Here is a 20842-nt window from a genome sequence, read left to right as displayed (position 1 = left end):
CTATATATGGAATCAAATTGAAACAACAGTATTTACCTCTGAAATAAAGATTGGAAATATAAAACCATCTACAGAAAATTAAAAATTATACGCAAATAAATAAAAATAAATAAAAATATTATTTATAAAGACAGTACTTAATTAAATTCTTTACATAATAACTACATTATGAGTTTAGCTCCCAAATACAGTATCTTAATCGATGTTGACTTTAAGTATGCAGTATGAGCACAGCTGGAATAAACTACTATAACATGGATCAAATGAAAAAGGGTAATCAATAAAACAGGTCAGATCATAATGCATTAGTTAAAAACAAACAACAACAACAACAACAGCAAAAAAACATACCGTCATGAAATTTAAATATATTAAAAAAGCACTATCCACCTTAAGTAAAAGCAGTGGTTTGAAAGAGGAGCTTAAAAACAAGGAACACAGGGTTATAAGTCAGGTCTACCTAATAATGCTGATCCTTAGAGACACCCTAATGCATCTTGGCCATTATGAGACACCAAAAGATGGCAACATTAATGAGAACGAAGCAAGCTGGGACACCTTTATTCACCTCACTTCCACAGTCAATTTGACTGGCTTGATTACAAAAAAAGAAAAAAAGTGGTGCAAACCCTCTGGGCTCATTACACTCTCATTTGATCAAATGTTGTATTTCTTTTAAAGTCAACTATCTAATTATTATTGCTGATCTACAGTTAAACATTTTTCTATTTCATGTCTTGTGCTGGGAAAGGAAATATAAACCATCCAAGCAAAAAAAAAAAACAAAAAAAAAAAAACATCAACTTTCTGGCTTTCATTGAGCTGTAGGAGATTAAAATGTACAATCAGTGCAAAAGTGTTGAGGAAGGATCTGTACTGAAATAAGCTTAATACGGAAGTGTCACAACTTATTCAGTATGGCAGCTATAAAATTATTCTCTCTTTCCTCTTAAGATTTAAGATTAAAATATTCATGCATCCATTAGAAATTATCTGATGCAAACACCTGCGGAGAAAAGAAACATGGCATTGGTTGCAAATTTGCATAAATTCCTTTCAGAACTGACAGCAGTGAGGGCAAAATCAAGATATACTGCAAGCAGATGGAATAAGGAAAAGGAAGACATCTTGATTGTGGGGCTATGTGAATGATGTTTCCAAAGTAGAGCACTTAGCAAAAAGATAAATGTCTTTTAAAAGAAATGGTGCGGTCAAAAAGAGGCCTTACTCTCTCTTCATCTTATCCATGGCCCAAATTGATTGTTTGTACTTTTGTGGGTGAAAACATACTCAAAAGAATGCTGCTTTCATCAAGTAAATCCAAGAGAAATGTCCCCCGCGTATTGGTCTGCTGTCTCTGTGTTTGCTTATCCACCCAACTCCGGAGCTTTGGTCATTTAAGCCAAATGCTTCAAGCTTGAGAGGTTTCACCAATCAATTCAGTCCATTATTAGGGTGAGGGTGGGGGTGGGGTAGGGGCTAGAGATAATGAAATAGGTTGAATATAAAAGGGTTTCACTTCAAATAATGTTCTTTTGTGAAGAGATTTTGTGAGCAGGTTGAGATTTTACCTTTTTACAACAATAGGGCCTAAACTGATTTTCTCCTTAGTGGGATGAAAGATTGTGATTGGTCTGCTTCATTTTTGTCAAAGAAAGGTTGCGGTAAAAATTTAAAGAAATATGTTTAATGGACTAGCAATGGAAATACAAAGTGCACTTATTTTTCTCCTCCTGCACTCTGTTGTCATGGCACAATGAACTGTGATTTGTACTTTAAAAGGTGGAAAACAAGAAACACAGCACTCAAGGACAAATGTGATGGCAATTTTAAAAGTCATTTAAATGTTTTGGCATGTTTGACAAAGTTTTAGTCACATCCCATGCAATTTAAAATGAATTTGATTCATTGTAAGCTGTGTGAAGACATTTGCATTTTACTTTAGAAGTTTTTTTTTAATCCAGGAGCTCTTTTCATTTTATATATGCAGAGTTCAGAGTTTAAAGTAACAAAGATCAGAAATTCATTAGAGTAAATGCAGCATTATAAACATATCTAACGTAACTACTTTGTGATTAGTTAAAATATTACTTTGCAATTTAGAGATTTTTGTTCAATCTGATGCCATTTAAACATCTCTTCAAGTTGTTCCCTCATGCGTTTGGCTCTTAATGGCTCAGCTTCTGCCCAGAGGGGGTCTTAGCTGGAGCCAAATGCAGTACTGAGGCCAAAGTGAGATTTTGGAAGAGAAGCCCTTCACCTAAAATGAACCTGTTCACTGCCAAAAAAAGCTACAAGACTTAGATTGAGAGCTTAGTGACTCCCAAATTTCCATGTTTTGTGTTTGTTTCGCTTGTTCTAACTTTACATCATTTAGATTTTTATTCTACACGAGTCTTCTGCCAGGTAACTTTGGAAGAACCATAAATGCTCCCAGGTTTATCTTTCTTTCTTTCTTTCTTTCTTTCTTTCTTTCTTTCTTTCTTAACCTGCCCTTTCTCTTTTCAAAGAACAACAGTTGGTGACAATTAGGGGTGTGCATCTTCACAAGTCTCACGATTTGATTCAATTTTTATCTTGTCAACAATTTGATTTGATTCGATTCAGTGATGCGTCACGATGCATCACTTTGTGTTGCATCCTCCGTTGTCTTTATCACTGCTCACTGATACTTTATTCATCAATGAATACAAGCAGTCAGATAATTATGAAATCACTGTTTATTTATGATTATTTCAGAAATCAATCTGAATGTCCTAATATTGACAAACATCATAAACATGTAAACAATTATGTTATTTTCAACTTCACTGTTGAACTTTATTTTTTCATTGCCGGAAAATGACATTACTGTAATGTGACACTGTTATCAAAATTGCTTGCAGTAAAGCAATGTGTTTTGCCCCTTCAGTCTTTTCATAGTCAGTTCAGACAGAATATGAAAGTTAAGAAGATGTTTTTCTTGTTCTTCTTTATAGCCAGTAAATATTTGACTGTACATATTCTAGTCAATTTGCAATCGAACACAGAAAATAGTGTTGAGGTAAACATTTGTTGATGGACAAAGCTGTTTAAATCCCTTTAGTCTGTTTGCGCATGCTAACTGCTAGCTTGCCAATAGTATTTGCTATAGGTATTAGCCTTAAGCTAACTTATGTGTTTATATTTAGGCCCGAGCACCGAAGGCGGTGCGAAGGCCTATTGTAATTGCTCCGTTTCTTCCTTATTCTTCTTCTTCTTCTTCTTCTTCTTCTTCTTCTTAAACATTGGAGGCATTTTTGGGGACCTGAACATGCACGAAAACGCGCCTATTTTTGTGTACCCCCCCAAAGGAATGTGAAAAATTTGATATTTTGGGGTGCTTGGGACTGTTCGGGCAAAATTGAATGAGAGCGCCACCTATTTACGATGCCCCGCCACTGCACGTCATCAATCTTTATGAAAATTGCTACAAATATTCTAAATGTTCGGGCGAACAAAAAATCCTCTTGGAGCAACAGCCTAAAACCAACAGGAAGTCGGCCATTTTGGGTCAAAGTCGCCATTTTGGCGTTTTACTGACATTTTCAAAATCTATCTCCTCCTAGAGATTTTATCGTACCGCTACCAAAATAGCTCAGGATGTCCAGAAGGCATGTGTCTTTAAAAGTTATTGAAAGTTTTCTAATAGGAGAAAGGGCATGGAGGGGGTGGGGCCTCAAATTTTGATGTGTCGCCGTGAAGAACGAAAGTGATATAGCTTCCACATAAAACAATGTATCTGAACCAAAATGGCCATGTATGATGCCAGTCCCATCCTGAACACATCTACATGTCAATATTTGGGTTATGAATTGGCCACGCCCCCTGGCGACAGTAAGTCATGGTTTTTACTTGGAGACCATCTTATCTGACATTTTGAACACAACCAGGTCCAAACTGGGTCAGACAGCAGAAAACAAGTTGGTGATGATAACCAGTGAAAACTGTTGCTCTATGCTGCAGGGCGAGACCGTGGCGCCATGGCGAACTTTGATAAGACGCCATGACATCATAAATCACTATAAATCCCTCAATTCTGATCCAATCCCCATCAGACTTGCAGGGATTAATCAGGGTCCGGCCCTGAACAGATTCATATCACCAATTCCGGTCTAGCCCTAAGCCCCGCCCACTTCCAACAGGAAGTGCTTTTTTTCAGACGCAGGGGTCCATCTCCTCAGGAATAAAACGTGCACACTTGAAAGTACTTCACAACAGGTCAAACCCTTCATGATACCACAATAAAAATCTCAAGCTCCTTCGCCAAACGTAACCATGGCGAATAGCGGTCCGACGCCATCAAACAGGAAGTACTTGTAACTGACCCATTGTACTGCTGATCTACACCAAACCTGGCAGGGAGGAGCGCGGACCAGCCGAGAACTCAGCCACATTGACATATGTTGGAAAAATTGCAATATGGCTCTATAGCGCCACCTACAAATATTTAATTGATCATATCTGCCCACTACATTGACTGATATGGCTGAAATCCAGTATATTGATAGAACTTGGAAGGATGTACAAAAAAGCCTCTTGGACCTATATGATAGCTACAACAGGAAGTCGGCCATTTTGAAAAAGGTGTCATTTTTGGGGTCATTTTTGCATGTTTTTTGGTTTGCATTTGAACGAACTCCTCCTACAGATTTTATCGTATTTACCTCAAACGAAGTCTGAACATTCCAGAGGCATGCGTGGTCAAAAGTTATTGAAAATTTTCTAATAGGAGGTGGCGTTCAGCGGCGGCTCGTCATCAAGTTTTCATGTTGAGCCATCAAGCACGGAATCCATTATTTCTGAAATACAACACTCATTCTGTACCAAACTGCACAGGTTTCACTTCAGTTCCATGCCAACCACATCTACATGTCCAGATGTTGTCATCTGGACATTGCTGAACGCTGCATGGCGAGACCGTGGCGCCATGACACACTTGGAAAAGACGCCATGACATCATTAATCTGTATAAATCCCTCAATTTTCATCCAATTAATATGACACTTACACTGATTAATCAGGGGCTGCTCCTGAACAGATACATGTTACTACTTCTGGTCTTGGCCTAAGCCCCGCCCACTTGAAACAGGAAGTGCAATTTTCAGACAGCGGGGTCCCTCTCTTCAGGGATTAACCTCACACACTCTACAGTGCTTGAGATCAGGTCAAACCCTTTAATGGAACTATAGAAAAAACCCTCAAGTTCCTTCCTCAAGCAAAACCATGGCGAATGGCGTCCACCGCCATTAAACAGGAAGTACTTGTAACTGACCCAATGTACTCCTGATCTCCACCAAACTTGACAGAGAGGACAGTGGTCAGACCCTGGAACTGATTAAAGTACACATATGCTGGTTATGTGGCTCTATAGCGCCCCCTATAAATATTTAATCTATCAGCTCCAACCACTGCTTTGAACGACATGATAAAATGTGGCATATTTATGTAACATGCCAGGATAAACAAAAAAGTTTCTTCATGTCCTGATGTTCTCAACACCATAGCCCCGCCCCCTGGGAACAGGGAGTCCCACCATTTTAACCCTTTATCCTCTGTATAACTAATTCTAACTCATTAATATCCTTCATGAACTCATGCTTGAAAATATCACTGACTTCTTACAGCAGCTTGATTAAAATGGCTTCCTGTGATGGTTTAAATCATTCGCCATTATACAGGAAGTGGCACTAACCCTGCTGTCAGTTAACCAATTGAGCTAATATTTTCCTGTTCTCAACAGAGTTCCAACCTGAACATGGTTCTACATTAAAACAACTTTACCACCACGTACTGGCCATGTGGAATTTTCCTCTTGATGAAATCATGCTCCAGTTTGTGGGAATTCAACACAGTTTGTAAGAAACAAGGTGATGAATGCTTCAGATGTCGTGACTGGACAGGCTGAGTTGCAAGTTGATCCTCTCATGCCGAAAATCGCCTCTTGATGGAGATAAACTCTGCAAGAATGGGTATATAGCTGTGGGCGAGAGTGGCCGCGCTGCTGGAGGGAGGCTGCTAGGTGATGGGGCGGTGCAATAGGCCGAAGCGGCGCCAGAGGTGCGAGGGCCTCCAACGCTGCTTGCAGCTTTAATTTTTATGTGTAATCTTACTTGATTTCACTGAGACAACGAATATATTTCCAGGAAGATACCAATGTATTAATTTTACCGTTTCCTAAGTGAAGGTTTCAAAACAGATTCAGCCTCTGATCTGCCGAGCTGTTGCTGCTGGCTAGATCACGCCACACGTAAGAATAAAGACATTACATTACTTATCATCAGTTATGTTTTGCTGCTGCATTGATGCAGAATCTAGGGATGTGCGTATCGATCCGCGAATATCAATACTTCCGAACTGGGGACGTGTTTTTTAGAATCAATCTTTATATCAAAATATCAATTCCAAGTCCACTTTTACAGGAAATATTAATACTTTTATGACACCGAATCTGTAATCAATTTTATATAAGTAAATAGTGAAACTTGTGGTCAATATATGTGTTGGATATGGAACTACTTTTCCGTCTGGCTTCCGCTTCCAGTCCGGCTTGTCCACGGTCGGCAGCTCGCGCACTGATATGCGCGTGCATTGCACACACGCGCCAGCAGCCGTCGCTTGTCAGTCAGTCACAGCGGAGGAGAAAGAAGCATGTCAGATCGAAAAAGGAGCATCATTTGGAGCTATTTCACTCCAGTAAGCTCAAAGCGAGTGAGCCAGAGAAGAAACCGACTGAAGGGGGATCATGTCAACATTCTGTTGTTTCTAAACAAAAACATATAAATGTAAAATAAATGTCAATCTAGAATGTGAACTTTGTTGTGGTTCGAGTTCAAATTATGTCAGGCTCTAACCTGAAGACCACTCAGTCTGGTCCAAAATGAATTATATCTAAGTCAGAGGAGCTGTTCTTATTTTCTCTATTTTGAGAGATTTTTTTTTCTAAATGTGCACAGATTTTCAGTTGACCTATTGGTTGCATGCTCTGATTAAAGAAAAAACAAAGTTTGATATCTGGCAGCTTGTTTAATTCTAAAATACATTTTCATAATCACAAGTTTTCATTGTAAAACTCATTTTTTTCAAGTTGGACAGCTAAAAGTATCGGTATCGGTATTGGTATCGGGATACTAGCCTTAGTATCACCTGGTATCGGATCGAAAGGAACAATAGTGGTATCGCACATCCCTAGCAGAATCGTCCACATCTGCATTACAATGCTTTGAAGAAATGATTAAATTCAACACCTAGGTACAATGAGACTTAAACTTTGAGGATTAATTTGTAACAGAAACTTTATAAAAACATTTATTTGCTTAAGTTAGTGATGACTTTTTTTTTACTATCAAGTCTACTCTTGCCTTGGCAGTCTGGCAGTTTGGTGCATATCCTTTACTGAAGTAATCCCGTGCTCTCATATATCATAATCACTTTGATTGAGGTTGGTGTTAAACCAGCTCTTTCTGCAGCACTAGATTAATATCGGCTTTGATTATCACATTGTCAGAATTTAATTACATGTCAAAATGTTGCTATTTAAAATCTCCTTTAACCTGAATTTTGTCAGTATTTGACATTTAAGGCAATTTGTTATTTGACTTTTGCTGTTATTCGCTTTTACTGTAAACAATTATTTTTTAACAGCACTTTTCATACATATTCATTTCAATGAGTGGGTGACCTGTAACAGTAGCTACAGTGGACCATATACACTTTCTGAACAGAACATTTTTATATCAAAAACAGACTTGTTTGGGCAATACATGTGAGAAATAACCAAATGCAACATTCAAGGTGATTCACACATACAGCACACATGCAGTCAGGAATAAACAAGGATACGAAAAACAAAAGATCAATACAGAAAATTAAAAAGCAAAACAAAATAAAAATGCTGAAAGTATTTAAAAAAACACTATAAGCATATTCATCGAAGCAATAATGCCTCCCACAGGAACCCTGGGTCCTTATTTATGCCCAAAGTATATGAATTATGAGCTCATACAACTGCTGAATCTTTTGTGGCAAACATAATTAATTATCCCCACCACAAACACACACAGACACACACACTGTTTTCATTAGATAACAGCAGCTGACCATGGATTCTCCAGCTCATCGAATCTCACACCATCTAACCCAGAAGACAGGAGGAGGTCTGATATTGGAACTTTCTGATTTTCACGAAAAGACTCAACCAAATAAATGGCAAAACACACCATAAAGTTTTTATTTAAATTAGTGTTTTCTTTTCCAACTAATCCTAGCAAATAAGTTAGGGGTTTATCATTCCAATTTATATTTTCCATCAATGATGCAAGTGGCATATAAACTCTTACAGAAGATGAACTTATTTAAAGTATGTGTGTCAACCCAGTAGGCCTAATATTAAATAAGAAAAAGCTGATCAAGAAGAAAATAATACAGAATGCATGAAAGTTTTACTGTATTGTATCCTATTATATGCCAAACTAACACCTACATCTGCCTACAGTTATAGAATATTCACATATTCACTTGGAGCTGTGGTTCAAGAGGCAGAGCGGGCCGTCCAATGGCCAGAGTGCTGACAGTTTGAACCCCACTTCATCCCAGTCATTCTGCCAAGTTGACACTTAACCCAACTTGCAGGTTGTAAGAATGAAAATGAGTAATTGGTGGTCATTGGCATGAATTGCCAGCCATGTTTCTGTCAGTCTACCCCAGGACTGCTGTAGCTCCATATGTAGCGTAACACCACCAGTGGAGTGAATAAATAATGGATTCAATATAAAGCACTTTGGGTGTTCTGAAAAGCCCTATACAAATCCAATTCATTATTATAAGTTCATGCAGAAAAGGCACAAATGGGTGCCTTCAAACTCATCAGAAAGAGGGTAATTAAGTCCTTGACTTTCAAACTTATCAGCTTCCCTTTTTTTACCAGCTTCTTACCAGCCTCCCATCCCTCAATGGTGGAAAAAAATATAAATAATAATGAAATTACCAATGTCCATGTGTTAAGTGGAAAATTACAGCATGAAATCAGAAATGAAATGCTATTTGCTTCAGCTGTAGAAGGTCTATGTGGGTGCAGATATATTAACTATGGACATACCAATACCACATTTTTACAAACTGAGTACAAATACTTACAATTGAGTATTTGCCTATACCGAGTATTAATACGAGTACTAATAAATCCCATAGCAGTTCACTGGTAAGGAGTGTGAACCAGACTGAGTGGTTAATTGTGGAAAGCTGTCAGAATCTTAAAAAATAATGAGAATAAGAGAGAATCTGTTCACTGCTGTGACAAAGCACCAACATGCCCAACATAAGGTTCTTTCCCTACGATAATGCCAAATTCAGAGTTTTAATATGGCATGAGTAACAACTTAGTTAAATAGAATTAAATCAATAAAATGTTTGGTAGAGGTGAAACATTTTAAATAAAAGAAAAAGTTAAATAAAATATTTTTGTAATGATTGTGATTACCACTTGAATTTAAGGTAGCTATAATTTCGCATAGCAAACACTGATCATCATTAGGTCTGATTATATTTTTAACCCCAGAACTGATCAAGTAAACAGTCAGGAGCGTTTACCAAATCCTTGGATGAACTACTCTGTCTCAGTCACTGACATGGCATCCGTCCTGCTGGGTGATGTGAAGTCTGCCAGGGTACAGGAGAGATGCCTTCAATCCCATATTGTAAAGAAGGTACATCACTTTCTTATTTTCCTTCCTCTAGTCGAGCACCTCAGAGGACTAGTCTTCATAAACTCTGAATGATTGACCCTGGTAAAGCGATGTACCTCTCCTCCGAGCACCCTGGACCAGCCGTTCCCTTCACTGAAGTGGTGGAATTAGAGGATGACTGATTCCAAAGTCATAGCTGGTTTTAGGGGTTGCGTTGCAGTGAGCCCAGTCCAGTTCGGATGTAGAAGAGAAGATTTCCTTACAACAGAAGTTTTGAAAAGAACTGCATAGGTTGTTGACCTTCAGTTCCCTCGAGGAGCCCAATCAGCCGAATGTTGCAGAGTCTGCTTCTCCCCTCCAGGTCAGTTAGCTTTGCCTTTAGCTTCCTGTTATTAGTTTGAAGGTGAGTGCATAAAGTTTCTACCTCTTCCAACCACTGGTAAACAGTACCAGCATTTACTTCTAGCGACCACAGTCTGTCAGTGGCTAGCAACGGTTTTTAGGACCATTTTGTCATTAAGGTCTAGGAAGGATGTTGAGCTCAGAGAGCAGGGCTGATCTGTGGTCAGCTAGTAGTGCTATAATAAAACACATTTGATAACATGGGTGTCAGCCTCTGACTTTTCACCTGGTTTAGTGGTTTTTTGGTGGTGTATGTGTTAATGCATTTTTTAAATGTGTGTTAATTACAGAGATTAATCTCTTTAGATTAACTTCTCAAGTTTGACAGCGCTAGTTTTTTCATGTCGGAATTTCAAACAAGACAAAATCAATATTGATTTTGTTGTATTGGAGCACTTTTATGAATACCAAGTACAGATACACGCACATATTGGAGGGATACCTGATACTGGTATTGGTATCGGTGCATCCCTAATAGTAACATTTAGTTATTTAAGTATTTCATGGTTTTAATGATATTAACAATAGTGACACTTCCACAGATCTGTTCCAATATAGTCATTAGCTAAATTGTATAAGTTCTGTGTAGCCTCACCTCTGTAAAGATTTAAAAATTGGGTCCAAGCTTTTATTATAATTTTAATCATATCTATTTGCTCATCTATACAAACTCTGGTTTTTGGCAATAATTCAGTTACCTTTCAATCAAACATACAAATTTATTATGTATTTTAAGTTTTAACATCATTTCCACTGATTGCATGGTGCATGTGATGTTTTGGGTTGGCTCTTTTCTAACTCACTGTATAGGAAAAGCTATTTTTCCCCTTTGCAAAAAATACATTGCTATCACTGTAAACTGCCATGTCAGACTAGTAGTCATCTTAAAACATAATAGTTGATGCTGTGTTGCTTCAGGTAATTTGCAACTTCAAGGCCCAGTGATTCTCAACATATAATTTTACCAAACTCGGGTCATTTGGTTTGGATAATAATAGGAAATAAAGACAAAATCAAAATCTTCTTTCTTGACTTGGCACAGTGTGTAGACTCTACCTCTGTAATGATTAATAAAACTGTCACCCAATTTGAATTTCAATTTTATGATTTTCCCAATCAGAAAATGCATAAATTTGTTTCCATAAACTAATCACAGCAATACAATGTGTCTACCTCAGTGCGACAGTTATTAAACTAATTAATCACATTCAAAACTGTCGAATATGATTCTGCACCCACTTTGTCTCTTTGATTAAATGTGAAAGATAAAAGTGTGTGTGTGAGTGTGTAAAACAAAGACTGATAGAGAGGCAGAATAAAATCAAGTAATGTCAGTGTGCTTAAATATATAACTGATGGAAAGTCAGTATTTGCTGCTTAAAATACACTTTGCAAGGAAAAGCTAAATTCTAAGTGCTGAGGAAGTGCTGAGAGGATATGTTGATGTGATGCATTATGGTCCCCAAGCACAAATGATTCATGAAAAAAGGCCACACATGCATGTCGTCTGAGGAGTAAAAACTGGGATTTCACTGAATTATTACTACAAAAAGGGTGAAACTTGCATCCAATGTTCTATAAAATAAAATTGAGGAAAAATTAAAATAACAATGGAATTTTTTTTCTTTTATATAAAAAAGGAAAAAGCATCAATCTAACAGCTACCAATTCACCTCTAAAACAGAGAGCTGAACACCAAATGTATCCACAGTCTGAGCTAGCAGTTACAATGGTTTTAGGAGTAGCTCTAAGTGTATGACACGTTAATTCTGTTGTCACTCTATGTGAATAATTGTTGTTGATGAAGACAGCTCATTGGCACAGTAGGATAAGAGAGTTGCCCACTCATGTATAGTCAAGTGAGTTTACTGTCTAACACAACAAAACGTACACCGCGATCAATGAATTTCACTTAAGTACATCTCATTATTGTAATTGCATTTTTACCATAGAGTAAGTTGTTCAAACCAATATTACAACAAAACACTACAGCAAGAATGTCTCAGTATAGCTTTGTATGTAAAACATAGGGGGAAAAGGCATGTAAAAGTGACATAAATTAAATGAGTTTCAGCAAGGAACCAGTAGGCAAGGGTAATAAAATTAGTACATGATTCTTGTTTCCTGAAAATGTAACATAGTACATTTTCCTGGTGACTGGATTGTCACTAACTACAGTTGTAATTTAGCTTTAATCTATTCCTTTATCATGGATTCCATAAGACTTCTGAAGGTGCACTACGGTATTTGGAAATGGAACTTTAGCAATACATAGATCAAGCTGTAGACACCTTGTGGAACATTCTTTGTCCAGTCTGGGACTGTTTCCACAGCTGACTAGCTGTAGCATACAAGTTTTATCAATTTGGAAATGTTCAGACCAAAATCTCTGCATGAAACAATTTGGCTTTTGGAAATGTTGCATTTTGTCCATTTGACCTCTACGCAGCAAAAGTGATGAACAAGAAAAAAGTTTTCTCCTAGAATCTAAGACTTGGAAATCAATGCTTTCTATTACAAAATAATTTATTGATTCATGTGTAAATATAATATTTGGCTCATGATTTTGATTATGGTTACTGGTCATTTTAAACCTTTAAACCGACAGGAGTGCCGGTGCTCATGACGGAATCACCATCATTCCCGACATCATGCTCGCTGACATTCCCGTCAGGAGTTCCGGTATCTGTGAGCAGCTTCAAAACTGATGGTCCCAAAGGGTTAATAAGCAAGACAGTATTTTTAATTCGTAATACTAACTGGCCTATGTGCTAAGACAAACTGAACCCGGCTGGTTGAGAATTGTACACATTTTCCTGAACTTCTGAATGCTTTATAGATATGACAAAAGCAGCTAATTAAAAGCCTGGTGGGCATGTTTGCACCGTTATTGTGGAAAGTATAAAAGTATTATTTACTGTAAGTGCCCGTCACAATAACCCAGCAAAAAAAAAAAAAAAAAAAAAAAAAAGAATTAATACCCATTGGCTGTGGAGTTACTCACTTTTAACACAGGCTATTAAAATTATTATTATTATTATTATTATTGTTGTTGTTGTTTTTATTATCATCTTCAGTGTGAGTTCACATCGGTTGTCATGACAGTAGTGGATGTTCCACCACACCCTGATACCAACAAGGCCATGGAAGAACTGTTTGAAGTTATCGACAGGGCAAAGACTTCATGGCCGGAGGCTGCGTTTATTGTAGCCGGGGATTTTAACAGCGCCAACCTGAGGAAAGTCCTGCCGAGATACCACCAACACGTCAGCTGTTCTACGCGTGGCAAGAACACACTCAATCATGTTTACACCCCTTACAAAAAAACGTATAAAGCCCTCCCTCGCTCTCCTTTTAGGAAATCTGATCACGCCTCAGTCTGTACAATTGAGTTGCAGCATTCAAGCCCATACCAACATGCTCAGGGACAGCTTCATACCGCAGCTCATAAGACCTCTAAATGCTGTTAGCAGCAACACCACCTTTAAATAATAGCATCTCCTTATTGCTTATTATACATTTTACTGTATAGCTTATTTGTAGTATTCTTGCTTTTTGTATTTGACCATTTTTATTGTGGTTTATATTCTTTTTAGCTTTGTTAGGACAACTTGGGATTTAAGAATTTCACTGCCAATGATTGCTGATGTAATTGTTGTGCAATGACAATAAATTCATTCATTCATTCAATCATTAAAAGGAACTAGCTGGATTTTGAGCTAGTTATTAGCTATTACTAGTGAGCTGTATGATGAAGGCTCACACCAGCAACATCTATGAGACCAGAAGGCTAAAGAAGAACCAGACATTTAACCACCAAAGACTATTCTCTCAATTATGTCTCATGTCTCAAATGTTTGATTGTGTGGATTATCTTTGTCTTTGATTCTGTCATCATTGTTGTACACTGATTCTATATTTAATTGATCTACCTGGGGACTACAGATGGAAAGTAGCCACTTGCTAAATCTGGCATATTTACATTTTTATGTTCATGTTGTCCCTTTTAAATAAATGAACAACAAGTATTTCCGTAAAACAAATCATTTTGAATTTAGCACAAAACTGCTTCACATGACAATAGTTTAACAACTACAAACATTACTGCAAAATGGATAAAACTTCAGGAACCGTTGCTGTGCTAGCAACCTGTGACTGTGGCTTCAGTGAGTCTTCTGGAGCACACAGATGCTGTTTCTATCAGCATCTTACAATCACATCAGAGGACAGTGCACTCCTACAGGCTTGGTAGAGGCGAGATTAATGAACAGGCGTGTAGTGCTGACACCCACAGGGACAAGCAGGTTGGAGCTGGCAGAAAAAAAAATGATGATTTGATTTGGTTTTGGTCTACTCAATGAAACTTTAAAGTCCCTTTTAAGTAAAAAGAAATTACAAACAAAACTATTAGTTTTAAATTAAAATAAAAGTGTTATTTGAAAAAAAAAAAATCCCAATGACTGAAGTGCTGCATAATTTTGTAACTTAAAGTGTGCTACAAGGGAAAAATAGTTTGTACTCAAGTGTGAGAACATACACCTTTTTTTTAAACACCATCAAGCATAATATGGATCAAAATCCCCATAGTTACAAAGAAGAGGGCAAGAAGATCATAAAAGGTTCACAGATAGAAGGATTTAGAAGGTTAGCTATCAGAACATTATATGACTGTTTTTTTTCCTAGAGGGAGATCTTATCCCAAGTTTTGACAGCAAAGCCTGAAAAATGCCCTTTTGGAGTAGAATATAAAGGATAAATGTGAGAAATGATCAGAAAAACTAAAGACATTAAAACTCTTCCCTATGCTGTATCTGAATACCTCAACAGTGGCAGCTTTGTAACGCACTTTTCGTCATCCCGTTACAGACTTGGATTCTTGTGAAACACCTCTGTGAATTGGGAACTCATTCCATTTGATTTTATGGATCAAGGAGTTTCTGTGCAACTGGCTCTGGCATTTTAAATGGAATGACTGTCTATCTAATGAACCGGTTTTAAACACAGGTGTCCCCCAGGGCCATGTCATTTCCTCTTTTTATTATTGCCTATTTATACCAATGAGATTAGGTGCAACAAAACGTCCTCGTTCTGATTAAGCATGCTGACAACATGGCCCAGGAGGCCTGTCTGATTCCCAGTCAGTCGCATTAAAAAGATGTTTCAGCTCTGACAAACTGGCTTGACTTTGCCACCTTAGAAGAAATAACACAAAAAAGATTTACAGAACGACCAAAGAAAACAGTCTGCCTTATCAGCTGGCCCTTCCTATGGCAAGATTCTAACAGTCAATGAAGATGATTAGATCATTCGTCTCATGTTATAATGGCATTGCTGATAATTACATATTTTGTAGCAGAAGCTCAAGGAATGCGTCATCAATAAAGACATTCATTACTGTCCTCATCTTTGTATCCCCTGGGTGTAGGATGTGCTGTTATGGCTGTTTAAATACAGTTTCAGCACTGACACGAGGTAAAACATTAATATCTTAACAATTCACAACATCCTCAACCAGGCATACTTATTGCTATTTGGAATTACTTTATTTTCTGCCTTTTCCCATATTTAAGGTGCCCATTAATACAAATCATGAGTTTCACCATTCACATTCAGGACATAGTTAAGGAGCAAGAAACATGCACAGCCAATCAATACTACATGTAGTTAAGAAGCATGAATTTAAAAAGGAATTTGTGGAGTATTTTTTTTCATTCCCATGGTCGAGACCAATCAATGTTATCTCTCTTAAAGTCAGAAACCAGGGGGCTATGACTCCAGGCTTTGAAGTCTGAGACAATCCCAGAAATCAAATGATAGTTGGAAGACTGACTTGTGGACAGATTTGAGGTTTTATACGATGAAATTCTTTATCAAATCTGAACTCAGAAGATCCCCCGCTGGCGCTTTCACTATCACCTTCTACATCTTTCTCATTTTACTCCCTGAGGGATTTGACATCTTGGCCAAATCACAGGCAATGTCTTGAAGTGAAAATTTGATAGAAATACCCTAGACCACAGGAATGAAGTAATTTTCCTTCAAATGTCCCTTTAAGATTGAATTTATTATCAGTCATTTACATCTAATATCGTCTGAGCTCTAACATCAAGTCGTAAAATCCCATCAATTTAAGCTCCGCTGTTTCGCTCGTACTTTCAGGACCACAGACTGGAGTTCAGACTATATAAATCTAAAATGTTGACTGGCTGCAGTGACAAGCCCATCAGAGATGATCCAGTGAACGGTATTCTGCAGTACAAAAGGCCATCATTGGTGAAGACATCTTAAACCAACCACATATTTCACCATCCATCCCACAAAGATGATTTTACGAGGTGCACATCTAGCCTAGTGGCGCATCAAAATAACCAAAAACCTGTGACATCTATAACATCATGATATGCACCACACAAAAAGAAAATGTACCCGATAAGAAAAGCAATTAGTTATTAAATTATACAACACACCCAGTGAAATGTATGTGCATGCCTGGAAATTTATGAGTGTTTCCAGCTTTACTGTAGCCATGGAAATCTTTAGATTTGGCCATAAATCAGTGTCTCTACACACTCTTTTGTCCAACAAACTAGGGTGATCAAAATTACCTGAAGTAAAAAACGCAAAGCAGATCATTTCTTTTGTTCATGGCTGTTTGAAGATCTTTGTGCCTGATAAAAGCTGCAGGGCTTGCATGTTTGCCTATACATAAAGTAAGAGATAAAATCTCCTTGACTTTGTCTTGGTGGTTATAAAATGGTGTGCAACTACAATGCGTGCATGTGCATGCAGCTGTGAAGTGGATATATATGTGTGTGTCAGTTGGGGGGGGGGGGGGGGGGGTAATGTGGATGGATACTGCAATGTTTTGTCATCCATTTAAGTTGTGCCCATTCACACAGAGCTGTTTTCAGAGCACAAAGCATGTAAAAAGAAACCATACAGCAAACGTGTATTCACTCAGGTAATTAAACAACTATCAACTAAGTGTGAGTCAAATGCCAGTAACAAAAGAGCATTTAATTTGCCAAAAGGTCAGACAGTGTCTCATCAGTGTCACATTAGGGGGCAGGTTGGACAAAATACTTTTTAATTCTAGCCACTACACCTTCCTGGGAGACATTTCTTGATTATTTCATAAATAATTAATGTGTTGTGATTGCTGCCGAAATGCCTGCACCCTCTGTGTCACATCAAATTTACCTGCGAGGTTAACTGTTAATCTAAAGTTTATGTGACGGTTGCTACTCTAGTTTTAAAAGCCGTGGGGACCATGTGAGCACATTGTTAGATTCATCAGTTGACTCAGTGCGACTACATTCATAATTTCTACATTGCATGTAGACAGTAAAGGAACACTTGGTCTGCGTAGCGCAAGACTATGTCGAAAAAAATTGCAGGAAGGTATTAATCTCCTGCGCGGAAGGGTCGTGCGTAAAATGTGGTTTATAAAAACAAAATAAATATTTAAATATTTAAATTTCAAGTGAAAAAACATATGGAATTGTATTAAATTCAGAGGGATTGATGTATGCTTTATCATCTAAATTATTTCATGATGTGTTTTTTGAGGAAGAAACTCACACTGCTGTTGTGGCCAGACCAGTGCACCATCGCCTGGTTGTGTGCCGAGTCCCCCGACAGAGCAAAAGTAGAAGTGTCCAGGTGAGGCTCACTTTGCCTCGGGTTTGACCCCCTGGCGTCCTCCCCAGTGCGTCGGTACTCAGCTTTGGAGTTGGAAACACCTTGGACAGTCTCCACGAATCTCTCACTTGACTGCATTTCTCCACTTATACTCCTATCCACGTTTTCGTTATATGATGCTCCCACACTTCTTTTTCCTTTCTTTCCCATGACAGAAACAGTGCGCTCTGGCATTGCATACGCTCCACGTCGCTCCTCAGAAATATTACCATACTTTTTATCAGGTATTTTAAGACCATTATTATTTTTTGCTTTGAGAGGTGTCTTGTTTCCAGTAATCGTTTCATTTTTCTCTTGATCCCCATTGATCGCTTTCAAAGCAGCCGCTGGTTCCATTTCGAGTCTGGTCAAAACTTCAGAGCTACCGTCGACTTTTTGCTTGACTTTGATCCCCGTTAATTTTCCAGTCATACTTATTTCTGATGGCGTTACCTCCAGGTGATAAAACCTGTCGATTGATCTAGTAAAACTTATCTCTGCTTCCCCAAACTTGGGGTAAAAGGGGTAGAGCAACACGCAAGCCAAAAGGAAAAAACTCCAAAATGACTTAACTACCATTGTGCTCTTCCAATCTACCAGTGCACTAGTGGACGGAAAAAATAGAGTGGCAGCGCTGTTAAACTTTTGAAGTATTCACCGTATCATCGTTAAAAGCAAGAAGCCATTCAGCAGAACCGCTCACGTCCATGAATTCGTCAAAGTGAGGGACCAGTTGGGGAGGCGCTGCGCATCAAGCAACCGCGCCGACGGAGACAAACTGCAGGAACAGTTTGACTAGAGCCCATGAGGACGGGTGTGATGGGGGCGGGGGGCTTTAACGCCCTATACGGCAGTTTCAAATTATTCCACGATCTTATTTTTGTTTGTGACGGCCGAGATTTCATTGGGTAACTGTTTATGTAAACCTGTATAAAAGTTACCCAGAGCAGCGCTTCATGGGCTCGAAAGCTTTTCCAGCAAAAGTAATTTGTGCTTTGCATAACATCGTTCACTCTGTGCAACGTTTTGCCTTTGAAACGACAGGGGGGAAACATCATTTGCTGGCATCAATCAAAAGCAGATTCACCTGTCACCTGCGTACGGGCGTGCGCATGTTTGAGGTTACATCTGCAAGAAAATTTCCTGGACTCCTGATAAAGATCCAGAGATTTATTTTCCTAAGCTGCAGTGATGTAAATGTGCGTTTATTTATTTATTTATTTTGCGTTTGTTTATTTATTTATTTTGTATGTATTTTATTTATTTATTTACCATAATCTGTGGTTTTTAAGCCACTAAACTTCACACAAGTCAGCTCAGGTCATCCGCACAGCAGCTCTGCATAGAAGACAACCTTAAAGTTATACAGTCGTTTTGATGATCAGCATCAGTCACATATGTTGACACTAGGCATCCAACAACTCTCTTTTAATCTTGGGACATTCTCATTTTGTATTATTCATTTATTGTTACAGTGCACATCTGAAAAATGGAGCGTCCTTCAAATCAATATGCTATTTGAAAGGTATTAGTTTCAATTAGTGGAGCCAAACGAATCCTGAAAGGCAATTCCCACTTCCTGCTGACAGAGCTCTCTTCTAGCTGTTGCAGAAATGTCAGCTTCCAAACAAACATGTTCTTTTTCACGTTATGGTCCATAACCATATTTGGTAATGATGAGCTAAAACATACAAGTGTAGTTTGCATCAGCTGCCAGATTGACAGGCAGCTGCCCAAGAGACAACCATGAGGAGAAAATAGTCCACCTTCTTCAAGGACAACAAAAATATCACCAAAGTGGAACAAAGAATTTACTGGAACCAGATATGTTTTTGTATGTTACAAACATTAAAAAAAAAAAAAAATCCTTAAAAATAAACTGAACAACTGAATTTATATGTATACTGCTTACTACTGTCCTTTGGCCTAACTCAGAGCATCAAAATCAGCTGTAAAACACATCATTGTTGTGGATTGATAAGAAAATTCCTTCAAAGCAGAAACAAGCAAAAAACAGTCCACTGGAAGGACTGGGACTGACGTGAGTTCATTGCTAAGAAAGGTACTTTCTGATCTTGCACCCATTCACAGACCGTGCAGTGAAAGCAGTAATCTGAGGCCCAGCCAGCAGTGTCCTCCTCCTCAGAGGCCACATTTCTTAGTCACCATTTTTCGGCACGGCTGTACAAACAAATTGAGATTCATACAAGTGAGGGCTCTGGGCAGCAGGTGCTACTGTTGCAACTTTGCCGTGTGCCAGACAGCTAACTGGCATTCCCGCCAGAAAGCTTCTGCAATGAGGGGGTAATTGGAGTGATCACACTCTGTTTACCCATTATGCGGCTAAAATGAAGTGGGTTGTTCCCAAACACGGTGTGACAGTCGGGAGATGGAGGAGGAGCCTTTTCCATCAATGACACATCTTTTAATCTGTACTAACCTTGGATTGGAAGCACCGTGTAGCTTTGTTGTTTACTTCTTAGTGTGTGTGTGTGTGTGTGTGTGTGTGTGTATGTGTGTGTTTATGTGTGTGTGTGCATGTGTGAATAAAAGGGAGAGGTTGATCATTTGTGTTTATATGAAGAAGTATCTGGAGAAAGAACTTTAATTTGTCTGTGTATCTGTGCCCCACATCCTGTGTGCGCAGAAACTATGACAAGGAATATTGCATCTTCCTGCATAAAGAACAGCTCAGATTCTGCATAACTCTGAGGTATGGTGAAAGAGAACAAGAGCAAAAAGAGAGATGAGAGGATGAGACTAAAAACTGTACATATCAGTGTTGCTCATTCAATTTTATGTGCGCTCCTCCCCTGGGTAGATCAATAGCAAGATTATCAGAGGTAATCATCTCATTTCTGTGAGCGCATAACTCAGACAGCCTCTGCCAACCGTACCATCCTCTTTCCTGTTCCCACCGAGGACAGGGAGCAAACTCCGAAGCTTTCAGGACAAAATCCCATTTGTGCATCCGCTGTCTGCATCCCAGGCTTGTTAGTTCCAACACTTCAGTGATCCCGGTGGAGCAGACGCACATGCAGTAGCAAGAACCATAATGG

General features: G+C 38.5%; 1 protein-coding gene across 1 annotated transcript in view; it reads right to left on the bottom strand.

Annotated features, from left to right (window-relative positions):
• The window catches only part of sorcs3b (sortilin related VPS10 domain containing receptor 3b), a 54767-nt gene extending 36252 nt beyond the window's left edge, over nt 1–18515 (bottom strand). Inside the window, exon 1 of the mRNA XM_042010171.1 lies at nt 17685–18515. Within this exon, the coding sequence (XP_041866105.1) occupies nt 17685–18362 (678 nt within the window). The 5' untranslated portion in view covers nt 18363–18515. The remainder of the gene's footprint in view (nt 1–17684) is intronic.
• Nucleotides 18516–20842: the final 2327 nt, after the last annotated feature.

Source organism: Melanotaenia boesemani, chromosome 16 (genome assembly GCF_017639745.1).
Source record: "Melanotaenia boesemani isolate fMelBoe1 chromosome 16, fMelBoe1.pri, whole genome shotgun sequence".
Taxonomy (NCBI): domain Eukaryota; kingdom Metazoa; phylum Chordata; class Actinopteri; order Atheriniformes; family Melanotaeniidae; genus Melanotaenia; species Melanotaenia boesemani.
Note: the sequence above shows the minus strand (reverse complement) of the source record. Positions and strands in the feature narration are given on the sequence as shown.